General features: G+C 37.5%; 1 protein-coding gene across 4 annotated transcripts in view; it reads right to left on the bottom strand.

The window, feature by feature from the left end:
* TRPS1 (transcriptional repressor GATA binding 1) overlaps positions 1 to 22,113 on the bottom strand; it is a 255,702-nt gene that overhangs the window by 194,975 nt on the left and 38,614 nt on the right. For 2 of the 4 annotated variants that reach the window (XM_059165741.1, XM_059165744.1), the window contains exons 2-3: positions 15,869 to 16,026; positions 11,717 to 12,645 (exon numbers count right to left, since the gene is read on the bottom strand). In XM_059165741.1, coding sequence (XP_059021724.1) covers positions 11,717 to 12,645; positions 15,869 to 15,905 — 966 coding nt within the window. In that variant the 5' untranslated portion in view covers positions 15,906 to 16,026. Of the gene's footprint in view, positions 1 to 11,716; positions 12,646 to 15,868; positions 16,027 to 22,113 lie in introns of those variants that run through there. The other 2 variants (XM_059165742.1, XM_059165743.1) reach the window with 2 other exon arrangements.

Below are 22,113 nucleotides of genomic sequence, written 5' to 3'. Positions count from 1 at the left end.
AAGTTGCTTCAGAATTGCCAATCTTCCTAATATAAAATGTTTTTAACTTCTGCTTGTAGAACAGGGATTCCTGAGAAACCACAAGACATCTTTGATTTTGCAATCTCCAAGATGCATATTCCATGTCCACACTGAAAGGACTGAACCAGGAGCATTTAGAGTCCTAGGGAATCCCTAAACATAGGGTTTTGAAGTGAACCAAAGTTATTACTAAGATCACAGTATCCCTTCCAGTATTTGACAAAAGCTTTAAGAATAAAAAAAGGCCAGGCTAAAAATGACTACTACCAGGTGAAAAGACCATGAAAGAAAGAAGAAAGGTGGTGTGGTAAACAGACAAACAAAACCAAAAACAAAACTGCCAGTGTTGCATTTTGGTTTGGAATTAACTAAGTTACCACTGCAAACCTCATTAAATCTTTTAAGTCCCTGGTATCTGGTGTCTACAGGTTGTGTTTTTTACCCAGGGAAAGCCAGCCAGCTTCACTATTTAAGATTATTATTTAAGATGCTCTTTCAAAAACCACCCAAGTAAGCAAACGAAAACAGAAGGATCTCAACTAATGACAAGAACAATAATATTGACACTTCTATAAGGTTATCTATTCACCTTCTTGGTAAATAGCAATAAATCATATTAGCTTTATACTACTTAAAGCTAGTATAGCTAGCTTAAAGCTAGTTTTGTATTACTTAAAGCTAGTATAGACATTCAAAAATATGTAAAAAATTATTAAAAGCCAACTGTGGGAAACATTAGTACTTAGTGTTCTCTTCCTTTGCTCTTTCAAAAAGATTTAAAGGCTACCCTTGTGACCACATTTATACATTCCTTTAAAAAGATGGACTTTTAAGTCAAGATGAAACAAACTGATGTATATCATTTAAATGCCATTCTAAAATAAAATATAATTTATTATTCTAGAAGACCATACCTAAGACTGCTGACCATATCTATTTTATTTTAATGACACATAAATGTTAACTTGAAACAATTCTTTCCTAGGTTAAATACAGACAGCAAGAACAATTATACAAAATAAGTGTGTTTGCAGCAACAGTCTCTTCAATCTTATGGCCAGGAAACAGCAGCTACACGTTCAGAGAATTATCTCAAACTTTTCAAATGGTTGAACCCAGCAAGGAGTAGGGGGGGAAAAAAAAACCTTACCATTCCCTAGCTATAATTAGACTAAAAAAGAGATCACAAACAGAATAAAGAGTGTAAGTTTCAATCTTTTTTCCTTTTGCTAACAAGAATTATAATTATAGCCTGTTAATCCGGCCGTTCCTTCGACACGGATATCCATACTTTAAAATTTCCATTAAACTGTAAGTTCTGTTTGGACCGAAGATTATACCTATTCACTCATTTAATTAGCAGCTACTGAGTATTTAGTTTGTGCCAGTCTCTGGAATAGGTGCTGGAACAACAGTGAGCAAGCTAGACCACACCTTTGCCTTCAAATTACTGATAGTTGAAGATATAGATTTGTAGCTAATAGTATTAATCTTTACTTGGACTTGTTTGCTCCCAGCGGAAGTTCCAGAAGTTCAAGTCTGTGCAAAAACACACTATTCAACCCCCCGGCATCTCAATCTCCTCAACTGTACGGAAAAAAACAACAGCGTACACCTGGCCATCTTCGGGATTATTGTGAGATCAAGGGGGAGAATGTAGCTGAAATTGATCTGTAAACTCAAGATCAGTGCTGTCCAACAGAACTTTCTGAGACAATGGAAATGTTCCACAGTCCACCAACAGGGTATCTACAGGCCACATGTGGGTGGGTACTGGACACTTGAAATAGGGCTAGTGCAACTGAGGGACTGATTTAAATAATTTTTATTGATTTTCATTAATTTAATTTGAATTTGCTGAAATTTAAATAGCCACATGGAGCTAGCATATGCCTGTCAGCCAGCATTCTCTAACAGTACGATTCCCATAAAGGGGATTATTATTTAATAAAATGGAATACCTAATCTAATTTCTCCTGCTAATGGGATGAAAAGGCTAAACAGTGAGGACATGGTGAAGTCATTCACTGACAAAACTCATAAGCTTGTCACTCTTAGTGTTCTTAGCTGTAAATGAAAAGGTTCGATTGTGTTGCTACTAAGCTAATGTTTCTGTTCGACTTCCTTCATAGACCGAAGGAATGATATTTTATTCATCCTTGGAAGTAAGCAGGGGCTCAATACACTTGGGTTGAATGAATGAAGTTATTGTGAGAGATACAAGCACACATGAAAATTTTTCACCCAGGGCCCTGAATTGCGTGGGATGAAAACATGACTGTAATTCACACACCCCCTCCCCCTTTACTGACTCAACCAGACGTATCTGGGCTTCTTCAAAAAACTGAACAAAATGCATCTTTCACTCAAAAACAAACAACTATGGAGGAATTTGTTTGTGAATCATAGATAAATAGGAACACCTGACATACCTGTTAAAGGCATGAAAAAGAACAGAGTTGAAGTTGTTTTTCACGGATATGGTGGCTTTTTATTCTATTTTAAACTTAGTTTTAAGAACTATTCCTTCTGGGGCGCCTGGGTGGCTCAGTAGGTTAAGCCTCTGCCTTCAGCTCAGGTCATGATCTCAGGGTCCTGGGATCAAGCCCGGCATCGGGCTCTCTGCTCAGCAGGGAGCCTGCTTCCTCCTCTCTCTGCCTGCCTCTCTGCCTACTTGTGATCTCTCTCTCTCTCTCTCTCTCTCTGTCAAATAAATAAATTTTAAAAAATCTTTAAAAAAATAAATAATTAAAAATAAAAATAAAAACTATTCCTTCTATATAAGTATGTCTCGTGGCCTTTGTTTCTGATTTATTTACATATGTCTTTTCACAAAAATGTTTCACTGTAGAAGTTAAAAATATAAAGGGCTGACTTTTTGCAAGGTCTTTAACCTTAATTCATTTACTTCCTTCTAATAATATGGAACAAAAACTGGTAAGAGTAATATCTAAAAGAATATGTCAAAGGAAAAGATTTTTTTTTGAAGCCTCAGAACTCTTGAAATGACACTTCAGGCCATGTAGTTCTTGTCAGGGGAACAAAAAGGGTTGTTTGAACTAAATACAAACTCTTCCTCAGATGTGGTTCATTTTCAAGTGCTATAATTGATAGCAACAGAGACAATTAGGAGGGTACTAATTTAAGGGGACTTGAGGTTATGGGCTGATAGTCAAAACAGTAAAACCTTCACTTAATAAAAAGCTAAGTTGCTCAAAATCACTGCTCAAAGACTGAAGTTACAAATAGCTTGAAGAAATCTGTCAGGGCCGATCTTGGCTGAAAATAACGAGAGGCAGAATTACTGTGCTCGTCCACGCAGGGAGGTTTCCGCATTGTGAGTGTTTCACAAAACAGTGTGGAAGAGGAGCGTGCCGCTGTGATGAGCGTTTGGTGGCTAGTTTAGACAGTTCAATAACAAATCTACCTGGACGGTAATCTTCTCAGTCCCTTGCCATCACACCCTGTCCCTGGCATTGCTGGAGTCACCGCCATATTCCTATAAACATCCTTTTCCACAAAGTAAGTCAAAAATCCAAAAAATTTTTTTGAATTATAACAACCAACAATTTTTTGTGTGTGTGGTGGGGGGGCAAAACTTAAACTGGTACAAGGGACAATTTTAAGGGTAAAGTCCTGCATATATTAAATTATGCATATTTTTATTATCAGCTTTTTGGATTACAGCCATCAATAGTCTACCCCAACTGGTTTTCTCACTTCACCCAGCAAAATGCCGACCTGAGTGTCTAGGGTTATTTGGTATCTGGGCTGACGGAATACCAATAAATCTTAAAGTTAGCCTCAAGAACTTGGGGGAAAAATGTTTTGTGGGAAAAAGTGCAAAACACAACAGAAAATGCAAGGCAAGTAGATTATAAAGCTGAGTGCATTATCCACAGAACTCTTCTGCATCTGACCCAACTTTGCCACAGGCTCAGAAGGGAAACAGAGAAGAACTAAGTGTTCTAAAGAGTGTCTTAAATGGGAAAAACAAGAGTGTGGAATCACTGTGTGACATCCTTCCTCTAGGGAAGGGTGCTTTGTTGCATGCCTACTTCGTGCTAAACATAGATGATCCACAGAGAAGTGATGGAGTCCAAAACCCCAGCATGTCAGTGGTCTGGGGCAGAAAGCTCACAAGCAAACAGATGACAACAGCGGAGGGCGAGCTTCTGCTGGAAGGTACCAAGTTCCAGGACAACACAGAGGAAGAGAACCTAAGCCACACTGACAGGTCGGCAAAGGCCTTTGGAAGGAGGTCACAACCGAGCTGTGGACTCATGAACTCAAAGACAGTGACTGCAGAAAGGCTTTTCAGGTGCAGGAAACAAAGTGAGTAAAGCACAAGACCGTGAAACAGAGCAAGCTGCTAAGGAACCCTGAAGGGAGACCGGGGGTGAGAGAGAATTTGGAAAAGCGATGTCTTATTGGAGAGAAAGAGTTCTACTGAATGACACAAGTATCATGAAAATGATACACATTTTATAGAAAGTAGAGCTATCCTTTCCTACAAAAGGAAGGATGTGGCTCCATAAGTAGAATTAAAAAAAAAAAAAAAATCAGAGAAGGAAAGGAAGGGAGGCAGGACAAGGGGGAGGAAGGGAAGAAGAGGAGGAGGAAGCCAGGAGAAAAGAGAAAGGAAAAGGACAGGAGGGGAGGGCTGCAGGAAGGGGGGAGGGGAGGGCTGCAGGAAGGGGGGAGGGGAGCAAGAGCACCAGAGAAAGGAAGAGCATGGAAGGGATCAGAAAGAGAAAAGAAGTAACTAAAGAAACCACTAAGAATTTCCTAAGTAAACATGAAGGGTGGGGGCCCTTAAAGCGTAAAGCATGAAGCAAACTTCTCAACGGTTTGTGGGGAGACACACACATCAGAAAAAAATCCAGGGTAACCGTAGCATTTCCAGCCCTGCCAACTTGGAAATGGGAGTACAGAACAAGGGAGCGGGGGGAGCCGTTAGGGGAGGAGCTAACAACTTGAGCTTTCTGCACGTTGACTTGGAGGGGCTGGTGGGACATCATGGTGAAGCCACCCACCAGCTGGAAAAACAGGTCTTAAAACAAATGGCTGTTGATTGTAAGATCCCCAAATATGCTACTGGACTCATGAAAGAAGTCAGGTCTCTTTAGTCTGACATCAGCGGGTCATTGAAGTATTAAAGGGTAAGCAGAGTAAGCCAGAGACAAGCATTTCTCAAGTCCCTCCCTGCAGCTCCACCCCTCATGTTCAAGATCCCGGGAGGCCACGCAGCAGAGCTGGAGCATGGTTGGGAGTATGCGGTACGTGTCCCTGAGACACTCTAAAGGCGTTCTGAGGTCTTCTCTCCCCGTCCTGTACTTATTGGCAGGCAAAGAATAAAATGTTAATTACAAAGCCATGGAGAATATAAATGGAAGCCGGATGTATCTAATACTTAACCTTCATAGAAAAACCAACACCAAGGGGCACCCACTGGGTGGCTCAGTGGGTTAATCCTATGCCTTCGGCTCAGGTTATGATCTCAGGATGCTGGGATCAAGCCCCCAGTCAGGCTCTAGCCCCCAGTCAGGCTTTCTGCTCAGCAAGGAGCCTGCTTCCCCCTCTCTCTCTGCCTGCATCTCTGCCTACTTGTGATATCTCTCTCTCTATGTCAAGTAAGTAAAGTCTTAAAAAAAAAAAAAAAAAGAAAGAAAGAAAAACCAACCCTAAGATTGTGCCTGGTAACCAGAAGAGAAGATTACAAGTCCGTCGCCATTTATTAAATCATAAATCCCTAAAACAAAGTCCTCCAAATGAGGGGAATATAAACTAAATCAAATAAATGGATAAAATGTCACTTCATTTGGGGATAAAACTGCCTCCTTAATTGATTAAATCAAAATCTGGTTCTTCCTCGCTTTATCAGAACTAGTTTCGGTAGCAAAAGTACCAGTGAAAATGAATCACCCGTAATTAAAAAAAAAAGACAAATCAGTAAAATTAATTTTCTTTTCAATGATTTCAATAATGAGCCTAGTGAGTTCAAATATGGCGACACTACAGTGCAGGGACTGGAGAAGAAACAATCTCCAAGAAACCACTAAGGTCCCCAAATTCAACACGATTCAGAGTACACATCAAAGAGCCCCCATGTACCAGCTTTGTATGTCCTTCCCTACGAACAGCTGGCCCATCTTCCATTGCTTTGTTAGTTGAAGTAAACTCAACCCCGTATTTGGGAAGGTCATATGCCATAATGGCTGTGAAGACTGGTTTTGTAGACAGAGCTCCGAGTTCGGTTGGGGTTCACAGTACATGCAAAGGAGACACTCTGAAGGCATTCTGCTTCTTCTCTGCCCCACACCCATTCAGTACTCACTCGCAGGCAAGCATCTCATTTACCCCCACCCTTGCATACCTCTGTGACCTTGAGCAGGTTACTTTAATTCCTCTACACCTGCTTCCTCATTTAAAAAAAAAAAAAAAATGGACATAATAGTAATGTCTACTTCAAGGGTTTTTATGAAGAGAAGTTAAGTAATACACATAAATAGCTTAGCTCTACCTATGCCCATAAGAAATCCTTTATAAATGTTAGCTGTTGTCAGAAGTGAATCCAAAATTGGAAGAAAACCCCAAAAGGTATGTACAATTTTGGTCATATAAGCTATAGATGAAAAAAGTATGGATCAAATTACAAGCAATATAGAAAAATAAATTTTACATTTGACTTCCAATTTCAATAAAGCAAGGTCTACACTTTCTGATATTCTGAAAATGCCCAACACTTATTTCAAATTTTAAAACCAGATGATGAAGAAATCAAGAGGTCTGCGGTCTAATGATTCTCAGAAACAGACTCCATGAAGGGAATCAGAAAATGAAAGGGAACTACTCCCTCCAAACTTTCCTGGGGTTAGACACAGCTTATGGATCTGTGTTTCCAACAGCTGTGTGGACGCTATAATTATAATGACCCAAGAAACAAAATGCACTGACTAAGCTTCTGACTTGATACGGTTAGCTGAGCAGGCCATTTGAGGATAATTTTTTTAAACTTTTAAAAACATTTTTATTAAGAGTTAAGTAAATGCTAAATTTGATTAGATGCACTAATCACCATGATTTCTTCTAAACACTGCCTAGAGAGAGATACGGATAGTCAACAAAGTGAAACATTTTCTTTAAACGATAGCAGATAAGTCAAAAATCATAGAGAGGTCAACATGTATCATACTGACTGACCCTCATGTAACAACACCATGGAGATTTCACCAACAGGCAGGGAGTGAAGATGGTCAAACTATTCTCCTCCACTGGGATGGCTAACACTGTCCAGCTCGGTCATCTCCATGATGAAAATGACCTGGTAAATGCCAGAACTTCACTTTGCTTGATGGCCTTAGGGTGAGCATATGTTTTATTTTGCACATTTTATTACCTGTTAAAGAGACACAGACCTGAAAGCTAGGAAGGCTTCATTTGACAAACATTCTGTACTCTATAGACAGTCTGAAGCGATTCAAGTCTCATTCATCAGTTGTTCTCAAGTGCAACTGTTCTCAACTCAGAAAAACAAAAAAACAAAACCTGCTAAGATCTACAACTTCCCTCCTCCACCAGATCAAAGCAAACTCCAAGGCAAAAAAATAAATATTTGGAAGTAAAATTCAGGAAAAGTCAAAATAAACCAAAATGAGATTAATGTTCTCCGACTTTTTTTTCCCCAGACCAAGCTATTAACCCCCTGTTCAAACGAGTGTCCTGGCTTATGTTAAGGACCTAAAAAGCTCATAGAGTTAAATATGTTGAAAATACAAATACAAAGGATGACTTCCTATCTCTAAAATCTGTTCTTCCTGCTTCTAACGTGACATATTGTGCAACTCTGATTAAAATATTTACAGAACAGAAATGTAATGCTCCTAGCTCAAACACAAGACAGTAACTGCTAAGTGAATAGTGAGATTTTTTTCTATTATCCTCAAATTTCATGAAAGGCCAAAATAAATCTAAGAGCTGGAATCCCTTAGCTATGGAAGTCCTGAACAATGCCGTATACTAATAGGGAAAGGCAACATGGACATAGTGAGCATTTATAAACTTGTAGTAGGTTTAAACACTTTCCCGTGGGAAGCACATCTTGACTGGACTCTGACTTTTATAACCTGATCTAAGGGCTCAGAGCTCCCCCATAAAGATGATGCAAATGCCCTAATACATAGCACATTAAGGCCTAATGAAACAGCAAAGTTGGTGTTTAACAACTCAGGCCTCCATTCAGCAATGGTTTAAATATAAGCATAATAAAGCAGATTAAAAAGAAAGAAGCTGTAATTACTTTTTTGAAGAGCTCAATCTCTTGTCCTATTATTGGTCTACATGTGAGCCTCAAAGTCTGAATACTGGCAATAAAAATTACATGAAGGGCTTCCCAATCATCTCACATCCATTATTTTAAAAAATGTAAGCGTAACAATTGATAAAACACACAGGTAACATTTAAAATTGAGAAGCTAACACCCCAGGCAAGTTAAATAGATCTAAGCTGGCCATTGCATCTTTTCTGGTTTTTCTTGCTAAAGAATTGGCATCCCTTCTGATTTCAGGGCTGGGCATGCTACCTCAAGGTATTGGGGGTGGTGGGGGCAGGGGGTGGTGGTGTGGAAGTTTGAATTCAACACACAGGGAACCCCGTCCTGGTTTTATGATGCCCCTTTAAAGTGACCTGCATTACCCAATTGGGGCTCTAGCTAACTCTGCAGTATAAAGAAACCTTGTTTTTTGACACTATTTTTTAGAAATATGTAATTCTTTGACTTCCTTATTTGTAAAAAAATTTACACAGAAGTGAATACTGTCAGCACAAGTATGTCTAAACTTCCAATTATTCCCACAAATACATGTAAAATAATCTAGACTTGCAACTGGAAATTTTAGTATTTGTTTAAATTATTTCTTTTTCCCAACTGTCTATCTCATGTTTGCAACCCAGTCAGTTTAAATTATATAAAACCATCCATGTCGAACCAAAATAGAGATCAAAGCCACGGAGTTCTTAAGTCCTCTCCTTCTGGCTTCTGTTCCTTTTTTCTTGGTCAAAAATGTCATAAATCTATCATTAACCACCAACTGTCCTGAATGTTTAAAAAAAAAAACAAACACCCTAGTTTAATTGAAAAAGATTAATGAATTGGTCATCTATTACCTCAATTAGCTTATAGATTTATATAAATAACTCCTGAAATTGGCTGATTATTGGTCTGTAATGCTCATATTTACTAACATCTTTTTATCAGAATACACACAGCCATTAACCTCCTACCCATTTGTGACAGAACCGCGTTATAAAGAAATTCTACAGTCAGCATTTTCTCCTGCACAGCCTTTAGTCCCCACACAGTTCAAGAGCCAAAGAAAGAAATCTCTCAAACGGCATTTCAGCACACAAACACGTGTGGGGAAAAAGGGGAATTTCAGATGTGTTTTTATTCAGCTTATGTGCACAGAGAAGTTGTCCACTACTTATTTCAGCATAAAAATATTACTAAGTTACTTATCTTCAGACATTTTTCTGCATCAACATCTCGTGCTTGGGCCAAATACTTAAGATCAGCATTTGGCCCCAAAGTTACCTTTAGTGCTCTATTCCTAAACCGAACCAAGTTAACTCTCTTTAGGTTTGTTTCTATATCCAATTGTTTCTTTGAAATAATCATCTGCTTTTTTCCAGACTGCTTTTTTTTTTCCTATTTTTTAGCCTTATTATTTCTCTGGGAAAAAAAAAAAATTGATCTTAACAAGATTATCTTCCTGCTTGCTATTTCCTACCACTTTCTGTCTTCTTTACTACAGCACTTGGTAGGCAGCCTAGTCTCAGATCAGCTGTTTTATTTCTCCTCTATTAGTTCAAACTCAGCTCACACATCTGTTTTATTTCTAAAATCACTGCCCAGGAAAAGTGTCCAGCTCATTCTACCCAAACATAAACTTTACTATAAATAACTAAGAACTTAACAAATAACTGTTTGGGGGAAATGGAAGTGTGTTTAAAAAATCTGAATTCTTCCAAACCATCGGCCTCTAGTAATCTCGATTTTAAAGTCTTCCTGACAGCGCAGATCAGCTTCCCTCAGAAGTTGTCCCCAGAGTGAACAAACCGAAAGTCCTGCCGGAAATCCAGGTATTAACATCATATTACTTGCTAATTATAAAACACCATTTCACATACTGACATTATTCACTTCTAACCCTTTTATCTAAAACACGTATTTGCTTTCCAATCATGGTCTGACAGCAGAGTGTATCTGACATAAGACAGTGAAATGATCTTTAATAAGACAGCAGTTCAAAGCATGCAGCTTTCATGCATAATAACTATGTTGGCTTAATTTACTGCTCCACAGAAATAATTCTATTTGTGGAAATTCACAAAGTAAGATGGAATTTTTAAGAGAGCTCTACAAAGATGAAGCTGGCTTTTTAAGAGTTCTTTCTATCTCCCTTAAAGTGATAAGATTGCAGTTCTGACATTTTTAAAGGCCTGGAAATTTCTCCTCTGATTCTTTTTACAAGGACTGCAAAATATGTTCACTACCTGTTATTTATAATTCCTTTGCCTGCCTTTCTTAACTGGCACCAGGTCAACAGAGAGGTCTACAGCAAATGTGCCAGAGCAATTGAATTGATAAAAATGACTGATATTTTAAGGGATTGGGGAGGTCAAATAAGTATGATGTAATTTCATTAGTTCTCTGGTACTTCTTCTAATCATTCCTAAAGAAGGTTAATATTACACCTAATATGTTTTGAAATCCCCTGGCCAAATAATACAATAAAAATCTACAGACTGTAACAGAAAGTAATATACTTTCTCAAGCTGACCATGAGCTTCGACTATGCTAAAACTGCCAAAATGAAACGAATACATTTCTTTAGAGTCAGTTCTGCACTTCATTCTATTTGAAATGGTAGATTTTTTTTTTTATTTCACATATGCCATACACTAAAGACAGAAGAGTAGATCAAAAAGGTATGTCACTTTTAATAAAACCAGAAATCTAAATTACTGCTAAATGCTTTCATAAATGACTATTTTCCCTAAATGCAGAAAAGAATGCTTTACTGGCCTGCACCAAGGTCATTCTGGTGTCCCTAGTACTTACAATCACATGAACTTCTTTATAATCAATATAAACTTTTATTTCCAAATTTTCATATGCAATTATGTTCCTTTTTCTGGAGTTTATCTCAACTAGACCCAAATCTAGTCCAGTTAGATGTCAGGCTGAATATAAAAACCAAATCCTAATGCCAGATCCAGGAAAGATCCTCACTGAAGGAAAGAAGACAGTGAAAGATTTCTAGTCTAAAACTAGAACAAAGCATAAACTACCATCATGTGGAACCATAAAGATTAGTGCCATTTTTGGAAGACTGGGAAAACATCAAATTACCATGAAATATTTCCAGAAATATGAAGCCTAGCCAATCCCATGAAAAGACTTTTCCCAACCTAGTAGAAATACTGAAATTATTTTCCATGATAAGAGATGAAAGATGCCTCTGATTACACATTTGCATGAAACAGCTATGGAGTCTGTCCATCTGTCCTGCTGAATCTCACAGGCCACCCCTCTGGTACTGGGAGCTTGATTTTAACACACATGTACGAATTCCCGTTTCTTGACTAACTGCTTTTCCTGTACGAAGAGAAAAAACAGCACACGGCACCAACCTGCACATCATAGGTCCCATTTAGTAAAACAGGCCTTGAAGAATTGATGTCCTGCAGCACACCAGAGAGCACGGAACGGTTGACCTTCTGGAAGTCTTTGGAATGGCTGAACTGCACCATGTTATGAAGGGCCAAGATTTTGCTGTCCAGCTCAGCATCCTGCCTGGTGCGGTTATGCAGTCCTAAGTGATACTTTCGGAAGTGCTTAATCAGATCTGTGGGGTCATTGCCATAGTAACCATATCCACAGATATTGCATTTAAAGTCCTGAAGCTCTGGAGACAGAGGTGCCGGGTCTGGGATGTCATTTACCAGTAAGTCAGTTTTGGATTTATTCAGTCTTACACCCCCATCTGAAGGCACTTGTGGGTTTTTGGAGGCCACTGAAACTGGGCTTGAGCCTTGACAATTGGCTTGACCACTCTGCGCTTGCCCTGTTTCCTCGGTAGCCTTTGGTGACATCTTATGATCTTCCTTTGTCTCCAACGAGTCCCCTGATGGGGTGCAGGCCATATCTTGAGGGTCATCTGCCTCCGCTCTCTGAGGAGACTTCAAGGGCTCACAGACTCCCCCAGCAGCTGGAGATGAGAAAGCCAACATATTTCTATCTGTCACCTCATCATGTGGATGCGAGGGAAGGTTTCCTCCTTTGCTGGGGCTTTCATAATTGAAGCCAGCCTTCTCGCTCAGGACTGAGCTTTTCAAGCCCTTCTTGCTGCTAGAGGATGGATCTTGGCCATGAGAGCTATGTTCCTCCTTGTTATTCAGTTCTGCAGCATCACTCTGATCCGTATTTTCTGACATCTGATCTGCAGAAAATTCTTTGTTCTTTCCAGATACCTTGCTTTCTGTACCTATAGGCTCCAGGCTCTGGCCCTCGCCTTCACTAGCAACGTTTCTCAGAGGGGGGTTCTTTTTCCGGACCATATCTGTAAAAATGCAAGGAAAAGGACATGCAAGGTTATTTGAAAGCAACAGATATGTGATCTGATCTGGAGCGTTTTACTTACTCTATACAAGGCTTTATAAGGTGCACATAAAAAAGTTTCTCTAGGGGAAAAAATGTTTTAAAAATAACAAAAAGCAAAGACTAAAGCAAATATTTACACTCAGAATTATTTTTGTCATAGAGTGGCTCATTTGCTATTTTTAAATGGTCTTATAAATATCAAAATATTGATTATTACTAGCTCTATCTTTCCTTTATTCTTGTTTGCCAATTATATTTTTGCTCACTTTCTTCAGTTATAATTGACGATATATGCTTATTTATAAACCTTATATATTACATATAATATGAACACATACTATGTTTATAAAATATATACACACTTACGTTTATAGAATATATATTCCATATTTATTTATATGCTAGGTATATATGCATATAAATAACAAAATTGGACTCAATATTGTTACACACTGTGCAACCAAGATAAATAGTTTCACCCAAAATATCCTCATAGTCAAAAGACTGAAATAGCATGTTATAAACAACATGAAAACTGCCCTATTACTTTCAGGAATAGAGAATAACAAATGTTTTATCTCTGTCCTACCAATAAATTTCTTTAAGCCCCATTTGGAGAGCTTGCCTAGAAGTCAGGAGGAGGACCTGGGGCACATCAGAGGGACTGGGCTACGTTGTGCTGGGACACTATCAAACATGATGGCTAATGTAACTAAGTCCTGGGTTCTCACGCCCAGTCAGGTGGAGACAGTATCAATCCCACCAGCAGAAGCAGACTGGAAGATGACCAAAGGACAATATTAAATTGAACCATACGACGTTGTCATTTCGTAGCTCAACATGACGTTGTCATTTCGTAGCTCAACATGGCAAAATATTAGCTTCCCATCATGGCTCACCTTCACCCACTAGCTCAACTATGCCTCTCAAGTTCATGGCATCAATGAGCACAAAGTAAGAGTACTGTGACAGACTCCTCCAGTGGAGTCTAATGAATCAGAATTTCAGGACAAGGAGATAAGAAACAATTTACATTGTATCAATAAAAAAAAGTGCAGTCACAGAGCTTCAATGGAGAACTGAGGGTCAGGGCTCATGTTCGTTAATCCCCCAGCTGAAAAACTGCCAAGTGCTGTGTGAGTTGTCACCTAAAACGTCACTTAGGAAAATCCACCTGTGAATGACTAATAGGACAAGGCTTCTTCACTGGTCGACTCTGCCACAAGGGCAGATTTAACAGTTAGTTACACCATGATTTCCCACAATGTCCTGAGAAAATCCAAATTAATCACAGGTTTTAAGTGTTTTCATCTATAATTTCTCACAGGTGCTGAGAAGCCACACTGGCTTTGGACAGATGGGTGTACTTCCATTTCCAAAGAGCTGGTCAAGCAAAATTCTTGTAATAGGAATCACTGAACCAAAATAATACCCTCATTGAGTATAAAGGATTATTTCCAAGGTAAAAATTCATTTTACTAAATAATGTCAAAAAATATAACTGTGCTTCAGAAAGTACACTTTCCTTCCTGTCATTGTCATCAAATATAAATAGAATATGTATTATGTTCCTCTTGGAACAACCACCACACAAACAGTTTAGCATGGAGGACTGAAGTTTCAAGTCCAAGTGATGCTCTTGAGGTAATGTCAACACCTGTCTGACCAAGGCAGGGAGTGGGGAGGGAATATGGTCTTCACCTTGGTGTCATTACCAATAGGTCCTAAAACAAACTCAGCTAGGTAACCCTTGTTAGATAAAGAAAAAGAAAAAAAAAAAAAGAAAGAAAGAAAGAAAAAGAAACACTGGTTAACTTCTTTCTTTTTTAACGTTTGCATTTCAATGTCTCATTCATTGATGTCAACTGTTTTGGAAGACAGCTAGTCCTTTGTCAGAAGCACTGAACTTGGGAACCTGCACCTACACACAGAAGAGTGGAGGGCAATTTTACTAGTAGTCAACAAAAGGAAAACTAAAAATGAAAGCAAAAATAATAAAAGGGAAGTTTAAGAAGTTATCATTTAAAATACAAGAGCCTGAGTAAAAAAAAAAAAAAAAAAAGCTATTCTTCACTTGGCCTACATTCTAGTTTATAGAGTATCAGCCATTACTACACATAAAACTGTGATGATTTGGCTATAGCACCTCTTGCCTTTCCCTCCAGAATTTCCTGTTTATTTTTTCTATTACACATAAAGTCTTTAGTAATCATTGCAATTTAATCTTTTCTTGAACAAATACTGAATAACCATGTCATTTGTATTTTAACATTTTTTTCTCACTGTAAATAAACCCTAATGATAGTGCACCAAAATGAAACAAATAACGTTACACAGAAAAAGACAAAATCTATATGAAAGGCAAGGTTCATAAAGAAATGAAAATGAAAGAATCCAATTCACTGAGGTTATCTTTCCATTAAAGTGAAAACAGTTTCTGCCCATTTATTAATGTCAAGATGATTACAAAAACAGCAACATTTTACATAGCAAGGAACGCAGATAAAGTACTTAAAAGTGAATAGTCATAAATACGTTAATATTGAAAAATGTAACTTGCTTTTCAGAACAAAAAGAATTAGACCTTGTTGATTTATTGTTATGCAGAAAATAGGTCATAGTTTAAAAGGTACTGAAGGAGCAACTAAGAGAAAATACGATTTAATTAAATTATCATCTTTTCAAATTTCAATTCCCTCTTCCACCAAGAAAAGACCTTGAGAACCATATGACTCACTGACTCCTTATCCTGAATACAGCCTTAAAAATATACATCGCAAAGACTGTCAAACTGCTAAAACTTCAAAGAAGTATCAGAAAGGTCATTTGTGTTTTCTTTTTTGTTATGAGTGGAAGGGGCATGTTCTTTCTAGCTTCTTTAAAAAAAAAAAAAAAAAACCTGGTTAATTTAGTTGACTATACTTTGAAGTTGTTATAGAAAAATAATTTTATGGGAATTATATCGCCATAATTTTTCAGAATGACATATTATGTAAATATAAGCACATTTGCAGTACTTCTAAGTGGAAGAAACCCCCCTAACAAGTCATAAGTTAGATATCGTAAGACTATAGCCACCCCCAAGTTATTATCTTTAAGACAAATAACAGATTGCACGATGTTTTACTGTGTGCCAAGAACTTTTCAGTTAACATTTTCACTTGAAAAAATAGATCACATACTTGTAAAATCATACCCAGCATTGACTTCATAAGGCATGTGGCTTTAGAGTGCTTTTTACAATTATTAATTCTATTAGTCAACTAGCAGGAGGCTAATGCAATTGTCTTAGAAGACGCTCGGAAGACACAGAAGACATTTTGAGAGCTGATCTGTACATCTGCAAAACAAAACAAAAAAAAATTTTCCTTCCTAAATGACGTAAATATGCTTTAACGTAGCACACCTAAAATACATTAATATGCCAGCACCACAGGCTGCTTCAAAGACACCTACTGAATGCACGAGCAAACCTTGAGCGAGCTCTTCCCTCCCCTGGGTTCTAATAAAACAGCAGGAAAGGGAGGAACATGATATAAAAGATTACAGAAGTCATTGTCACAATAGACCGTAATGTACGATTTAACCTCTAAAGTTCCCAAACACTAAGGACCAGAATACTTACCTACGCTGGGGTGGGGATAGATGACCTTAATTAGTAAACACAGAGGGGACATGTTTCTGGAAAAGATACAGGTGTACCTACTGATATACAGTCACAGCTGAAGACAAGAAGTGGTATGCATTGTGAATCTCTTCCAAACTCATAGCAGCAGTGTATACCATGCAGATGAGAAAAGAACTATTGCAATGCCATCAATAATTGGGATCTACGTAAGCCTTCCCAACTTACAGAAACATTACACACTGTAATATGGGCTATCTTCTCAGCTAGTTCTATTAATCTCTATTTTCGCTCTTGATAAAAAGTTCATACAATGGTGACTGAACCAGCTTTAAACCATCATTATCCTATCACCTGCATTATCTGAATGAAATTATTAAGGCAGGGGCACCTGGATGGCTCAGTTGGTTAAGCCTCTGTCTTAGGCTCAGGTCGTGATCCCAGGGTCCTGGGACTGAGCCCTGCCCTGGGCTCCCTGCTTGGCGGGGAGTGTGCTTCTCCCTCTCCCTCTGCCTCTGCCCCTGCTCATGCTCTCCCTCGCTTGCTCTCTCAAATTAAAAAAAAAAAAAAAAAAAAAAAAAAAAACTTAAAGAAAAAGAAAGTATTGAGCCAGATATTGTAAAGATGGTCATAAAATAATTAGAAAATCGCCATCAAGGAGTGTTTGGGGAACTCTATTTGAAAACGTCTTTATTTAACTCTGTAATAGCAATATCCCTCACACTGACTATGAAAAGAAGTTCAAAATGCCAGTTTACAGCAGGCCCACTATAAACGACTGGATAATGGGGCTGAAATGAAGCAGATAAGGAGGAACTGAAGAATCTAAGTGGGAGCTACAAGACTCAAAACTGCAAACTTTAGTCCTCTGTTCAATTGAGATAAAAAAAAACTGACCTGGGGGACAGAGGGTGGATGAGGTGGAGATGGTGAGCATTCCCGCATCTACCTCATTCCCCACCTGAACAAATACGTGAATGCTCCTCTAACAGCTGATATAATGGGAATATGCATCATGTGTCGAGATATTTAAGCAGGTTAAAACGTGCTTAGTTTCCTAAAAAATGCACTATTTGTATTTCTTTTCATTACTGAGATGTAAGACATTCCATTTGCAAAAATCCAAATTTTTAAATTATTTTTTCCTACATTAAAACAAATCTAAAGGCATTCTTTGTATTTCCTAGCTTAAAAAAAAAAAGTGTTATAAGAAATAGTAGGACACTGCATTATTTCTATATTTTAGTATTAGACAGCATTATAATCAGCATTACTGCTTAAAATATCATTCTGGTAACTATTTTATCTCACTGATTAAAATGCTTAAACCTGTAAGAAAAAAATCCCTTTTCTATAGAAAACTGTGACTCATGTCTTCAGAATGGCATCTTCACAGCAAAAGGAAGCTGAGTGTTCTATTAATATCTAGATATTTTGAATTAACCATTAATGATTTAGTTTTATTTCATATGTATGTATATGTATTTATACATATACTTGCTCCAAAGAATTTTGCTATAGCTAATCAAATGAATTACTCAATCAAAGGAATCAACTATTACAGTAATTTAAAAAGAGAGCTGAGATCACACATACATCCAGAGCCAGTGCAGATCAGAGGAACTTATTTCCATTAGATGAGAAACTCCTGGAAGGTAAGAGATATAAATTCCTATGTTCTTTGTAGCATCTTGATCCTAAACAAAGGAAGGATGAACGGTACAGCAACCACATGTACAGTTTCTGGCCCTGCTTCCTGTCAGTAGCTGATATAATCAAGGGCCAGTCCCTTGACTTCTCTGAGCCTCTGTTCTTATTCACGAGAGAACTGTAATACATGATTTCGAAACTTCCTCACACCTCTAAGATCCTATAATGGCTCTGGTTAATGGGTTAGGCACTATAGTCTTACCTTAGGAAAACTTAATCCAATTTCCCTAAAAGACTATAAAATATGAAACCATCAATAACTAAGGAAGGCATAAATACCGCTGAGGTTTACCATTCAATCAATTACTCATTTCCTCCAACATTCACTCATTCAATAAATGTACAGCCAGCACAAGTACACGCCAAACACCTAGTGAGAGGACTGTAGTTTTATCACATCATTCATTTAAGAGCAAAGAAGGGGATCTTTAAAAAGAAAAGAAAAATATTATAAGGAGCCCTTCTTTCTCAAATTTAATAAATAAATAAAGCTTTGGAGTATCTTTCCAAATACCATTTCAATTGAGTGCACTTCCAATTGACTGATTCCTTCTCAATAGACAGAGAGAGATGGATGGAAAGAATGAACCTTAATAAGACTAAAAAGTTAAGGGAGCAAGGCCGTATGATTTAACCTCAGTCTCAAATCCTGCTGAGTATGATTTTTATTATAAGTAGCAGTGCTTGCCATCATAATATATAATACCAGATGACATTTTCTTATTGTTTTTCCAGATAATAAAACTTTCAAGTGTTTGAAATCAAAGCTTAACACAAAAGGAAAGACATGGTAGTCTTCTCCTTAATATATGCTTCTTCCGTGCTTGTTTGTATCAACAACCTAGGAGTACTGAGTTATTAATTACACATTTCATGTAGGTTTTATTAAAAAAATTAAAAGAAAAGAAAAAAATAGTAAATTGTTTCTTTTGATCAGAAGTCCCCCACAAAGAATCTAAAGAATTAAGCAAGTGATAGCAAAATAAAAGGAAGGTCAAGTTTGGGGCCTATAGCAAACTAGATAGCTTCCATATGAACAACATATAAAGTTCAGTTTTAAAGAACATATGTCTTTGCTCATTGGTTTAAAAAAAAAAAAAAAGCCTTGAATCCTGTCTACTCCATATATACAGATCAAAATCAGATTGCTTAAGTGAACTATAAAATGCAAGAGAACATTGTTTATCCAAATCATAAACCCAAGAATTGCTGAAGGAGTTTAAATGTTTTCTGTTTCTTCAGATTCCAGAGCAATACTTCAATGGTAGGTTGCTTTTTTTGTAAACTGCTTCAAACTTCATAAACCTAATGTCAGATCCTGGTCTTTGCTACCCATGTCTATTTAATTTGCTCTCTCTGAATTGACTGTTCCTGAATCTTTAAAGGTATTTTTGGATATCTTAAATCCTGCTGAGATTTAAATGTCATCACCTTCAAACAACTCCCATCAAATAAATCTCTTATTAATTCACATCAAATTAATCCAAAATGATCACTTCTCTTAACATATGCTTCAGAGCCCAAAGCCCATTAATAGTCATCTGGACACTAGAACTAACCCAAGACTCTCTGAGATAAAATGCACATTATTTAGATATCCTCTTTCAAAGAGTTTTGATGTTGGCCCAAACACATTTTATTAGGCTTTTATTTCATCGAGCTTTGCTCTCTATATTTCAAATATCTCATTTCAAATGTACTGGTCTAAGTAAAAAGAGATGGCCTGGTAATGAGTCTCCACATACCCATACACATCTTAGAGAAAGTATTTCATTAACCATTTTACTTTTAGCACAAAATTACAAAACTGTTTTTTGCCTTTAAAAACATCATACTAGAGGGGCGCCTGGGTGGCTCAGTGGGTTAAGCCGCTGCCTTCGGCTCAGGTCATGATCTCAGGGTCCTGGGATCGAGTCCCGCATCGGGCTCTCTGCTCAGCAGGGAGCCTGCTTCCCTATCTCTCTCTCTCTGGCTGCCTCTCCGTCTACTTGTGATTTCTCTCTGTCAAATTAATAAATAAAAGCTTTAAAAAAAAAAAAACATCATACTAGAAGTTTAATTCAAATGGTAGAAGGGTACCAGCGTGGCTTAGTTGGGTAAGGGTCCAACGCTTGATTTCGACTCAGGTCATGATCTCAGGGTCACAAGACTGAGCCCACTATTCGGGCTCCATGCTCAGTAGGGAGTCTGCTTGAGATTCTCTCTCTCCCTCCTCTTTGCCCTGCCCCCCCCCAAATAGATAAATCTTAAAAAAAGACGAAAATAACAACAACAACAACAAAAAACACTGTGAATATACGTGAAAAAAAATGAAGTGTGCACCTATTTCCCTAATTAAAGCAAAAAAAAAAAACAAGTATGCATCATGAGTTATCAAAAGGAAAGGGGAATTGATTATTTTTGCTTTCATAACAGTTGAAAGGCAAATGTATTAAAAACTCTGCTTTGAATAAGGTCACAATTTCACTAAGCAAATTAAGAAACGTTATCATTTGTTTCCTCGCAGGTATGTTGTGTTTCCTTTTGTTTTCGTTCCTCTCAAAGGGGGTAAAACACACACACACACACACACACACACACAAACACAAACCCAATTAAAATAACGTACAATGACAACTGTTGGTTCAAACAGGCCAGTATGACTTTGCATGTATGTATGGGTTGGGCGTAACTTCATCCCTCCTCCTTGCTAAACTTAGAATATTTCACCTGGTTGATGGGCAAAGAGCCAAACACAGCCCATAAGTTCAAAAAGACTAGCTCATGGAAAAATATAAATGCATCTATTTATCTTGATGGTTGTGATGGGAATTGACATTTTATTTTTATGTAAATTAGATTTCTACTGATAACAAAAATAATGAGTGTCAAGATTTGCAGAAATGCCTTTGACTTTCCAGCATTTGGATGCTGAAAAACATCTTTATATAGTAAAGGTACAACTGTAGTATATCGATATTGCTTTACCTGTTTTCCACTGTTATTCAATAGAAATGAAAATCTCAATTATTAACAAAATCCAGCAATAAAACTGGCTAACATCTGTCTCAGTTCTCTCGTAAGAAATCTGTGTCAATTACTGCCAATCCATTTGGTAAATTAACATGCATATATATAGTACAGTGAATCTAATAAATGCATACCATGAAGATTCAGTAGGAATGCTCACCGTATTCACAGCATCGATCAGCTGAGTGTATTAAGCAAAGTTTTTGTTAATTTTTTTAAGAGTGCCAAGATTAAAACAAATATTGTGAAAGTATATTGAGAGCTTATACTAGTCATATGTGTGTGTATGTGTGTGTATATATACGTATACATAGAGGAAACATGTTTGTGTGTTACACATAAATTTAACACACTGTAATATTCAACACACATGTTACATATAACAGGTATGTGTTAAATATATGTATGTTAAACAGCCAAAGTGAAGGGAAGTTATTTGCACCATCCTTAACTTGTCTTGCTCGTGAAACCAGTAAACCACTCTGCTCATCTCCGGGGTACCACAGGAAACCATTCCAAAGGACTCACCCATCCAAGGTCCAAGCAGCAAGTAGGGATGTCCAATGGGTAAGGAACAAATATCATGAGGAATCAGCAAACATACAGCCCATGAAAGGGAATTAGAAGTAAATTCAGAGGACAGTTTAGTATGTGTAAATCCCAAGCAGTCAGGGATCTTTGTTCTATATGACTATGAAAAGTCCATTTAAATTAAACATTAAACATTAAATTAAACAGACCTGATGGATGTCTTTCACAAAGTGTAATGAATACAGACTAATAACATGAAATGTGGTTAAATACCAACGTAGTAGGTGCTGACTGCTTCATGTAGCCAATTCAGCATCATCTTCCCTTCTGATAAAAATATATTATATTCACACACAGGTTGGAACCATTTTTGTCTTTTGTTGAGTATACTGAATGTTCCCATAGAAAGATGATTTTTTAAAATTCTACACCTGAAAGCAACTCCCGATAGAACAAGTTAAGCCACTTCTTCCTGACTCTTAGAATGAGAAAAGTTTTCTGAACGAAAAAAAGAAGAGGTTCACCCAGAATCCCTTCATAATTTGGGTAGAT

This window comes from Mustela lutreola, chromosome 3, assembly GCF_030435805.1.
Source record: "Mustela lutreola isolate mMusLut2 chromosome 3, mMusLut2.pri, whole genome shotgun sequence".
Lineage (NCBI taxonomy): Eukaryota > Metazoa > Chordata > Mammalia > Carnivora > Mustelidae > Mustela > Mustela lutreola.
This window is presented reverse-complemented; position numbering and strand designations above follow the sequence as displayed.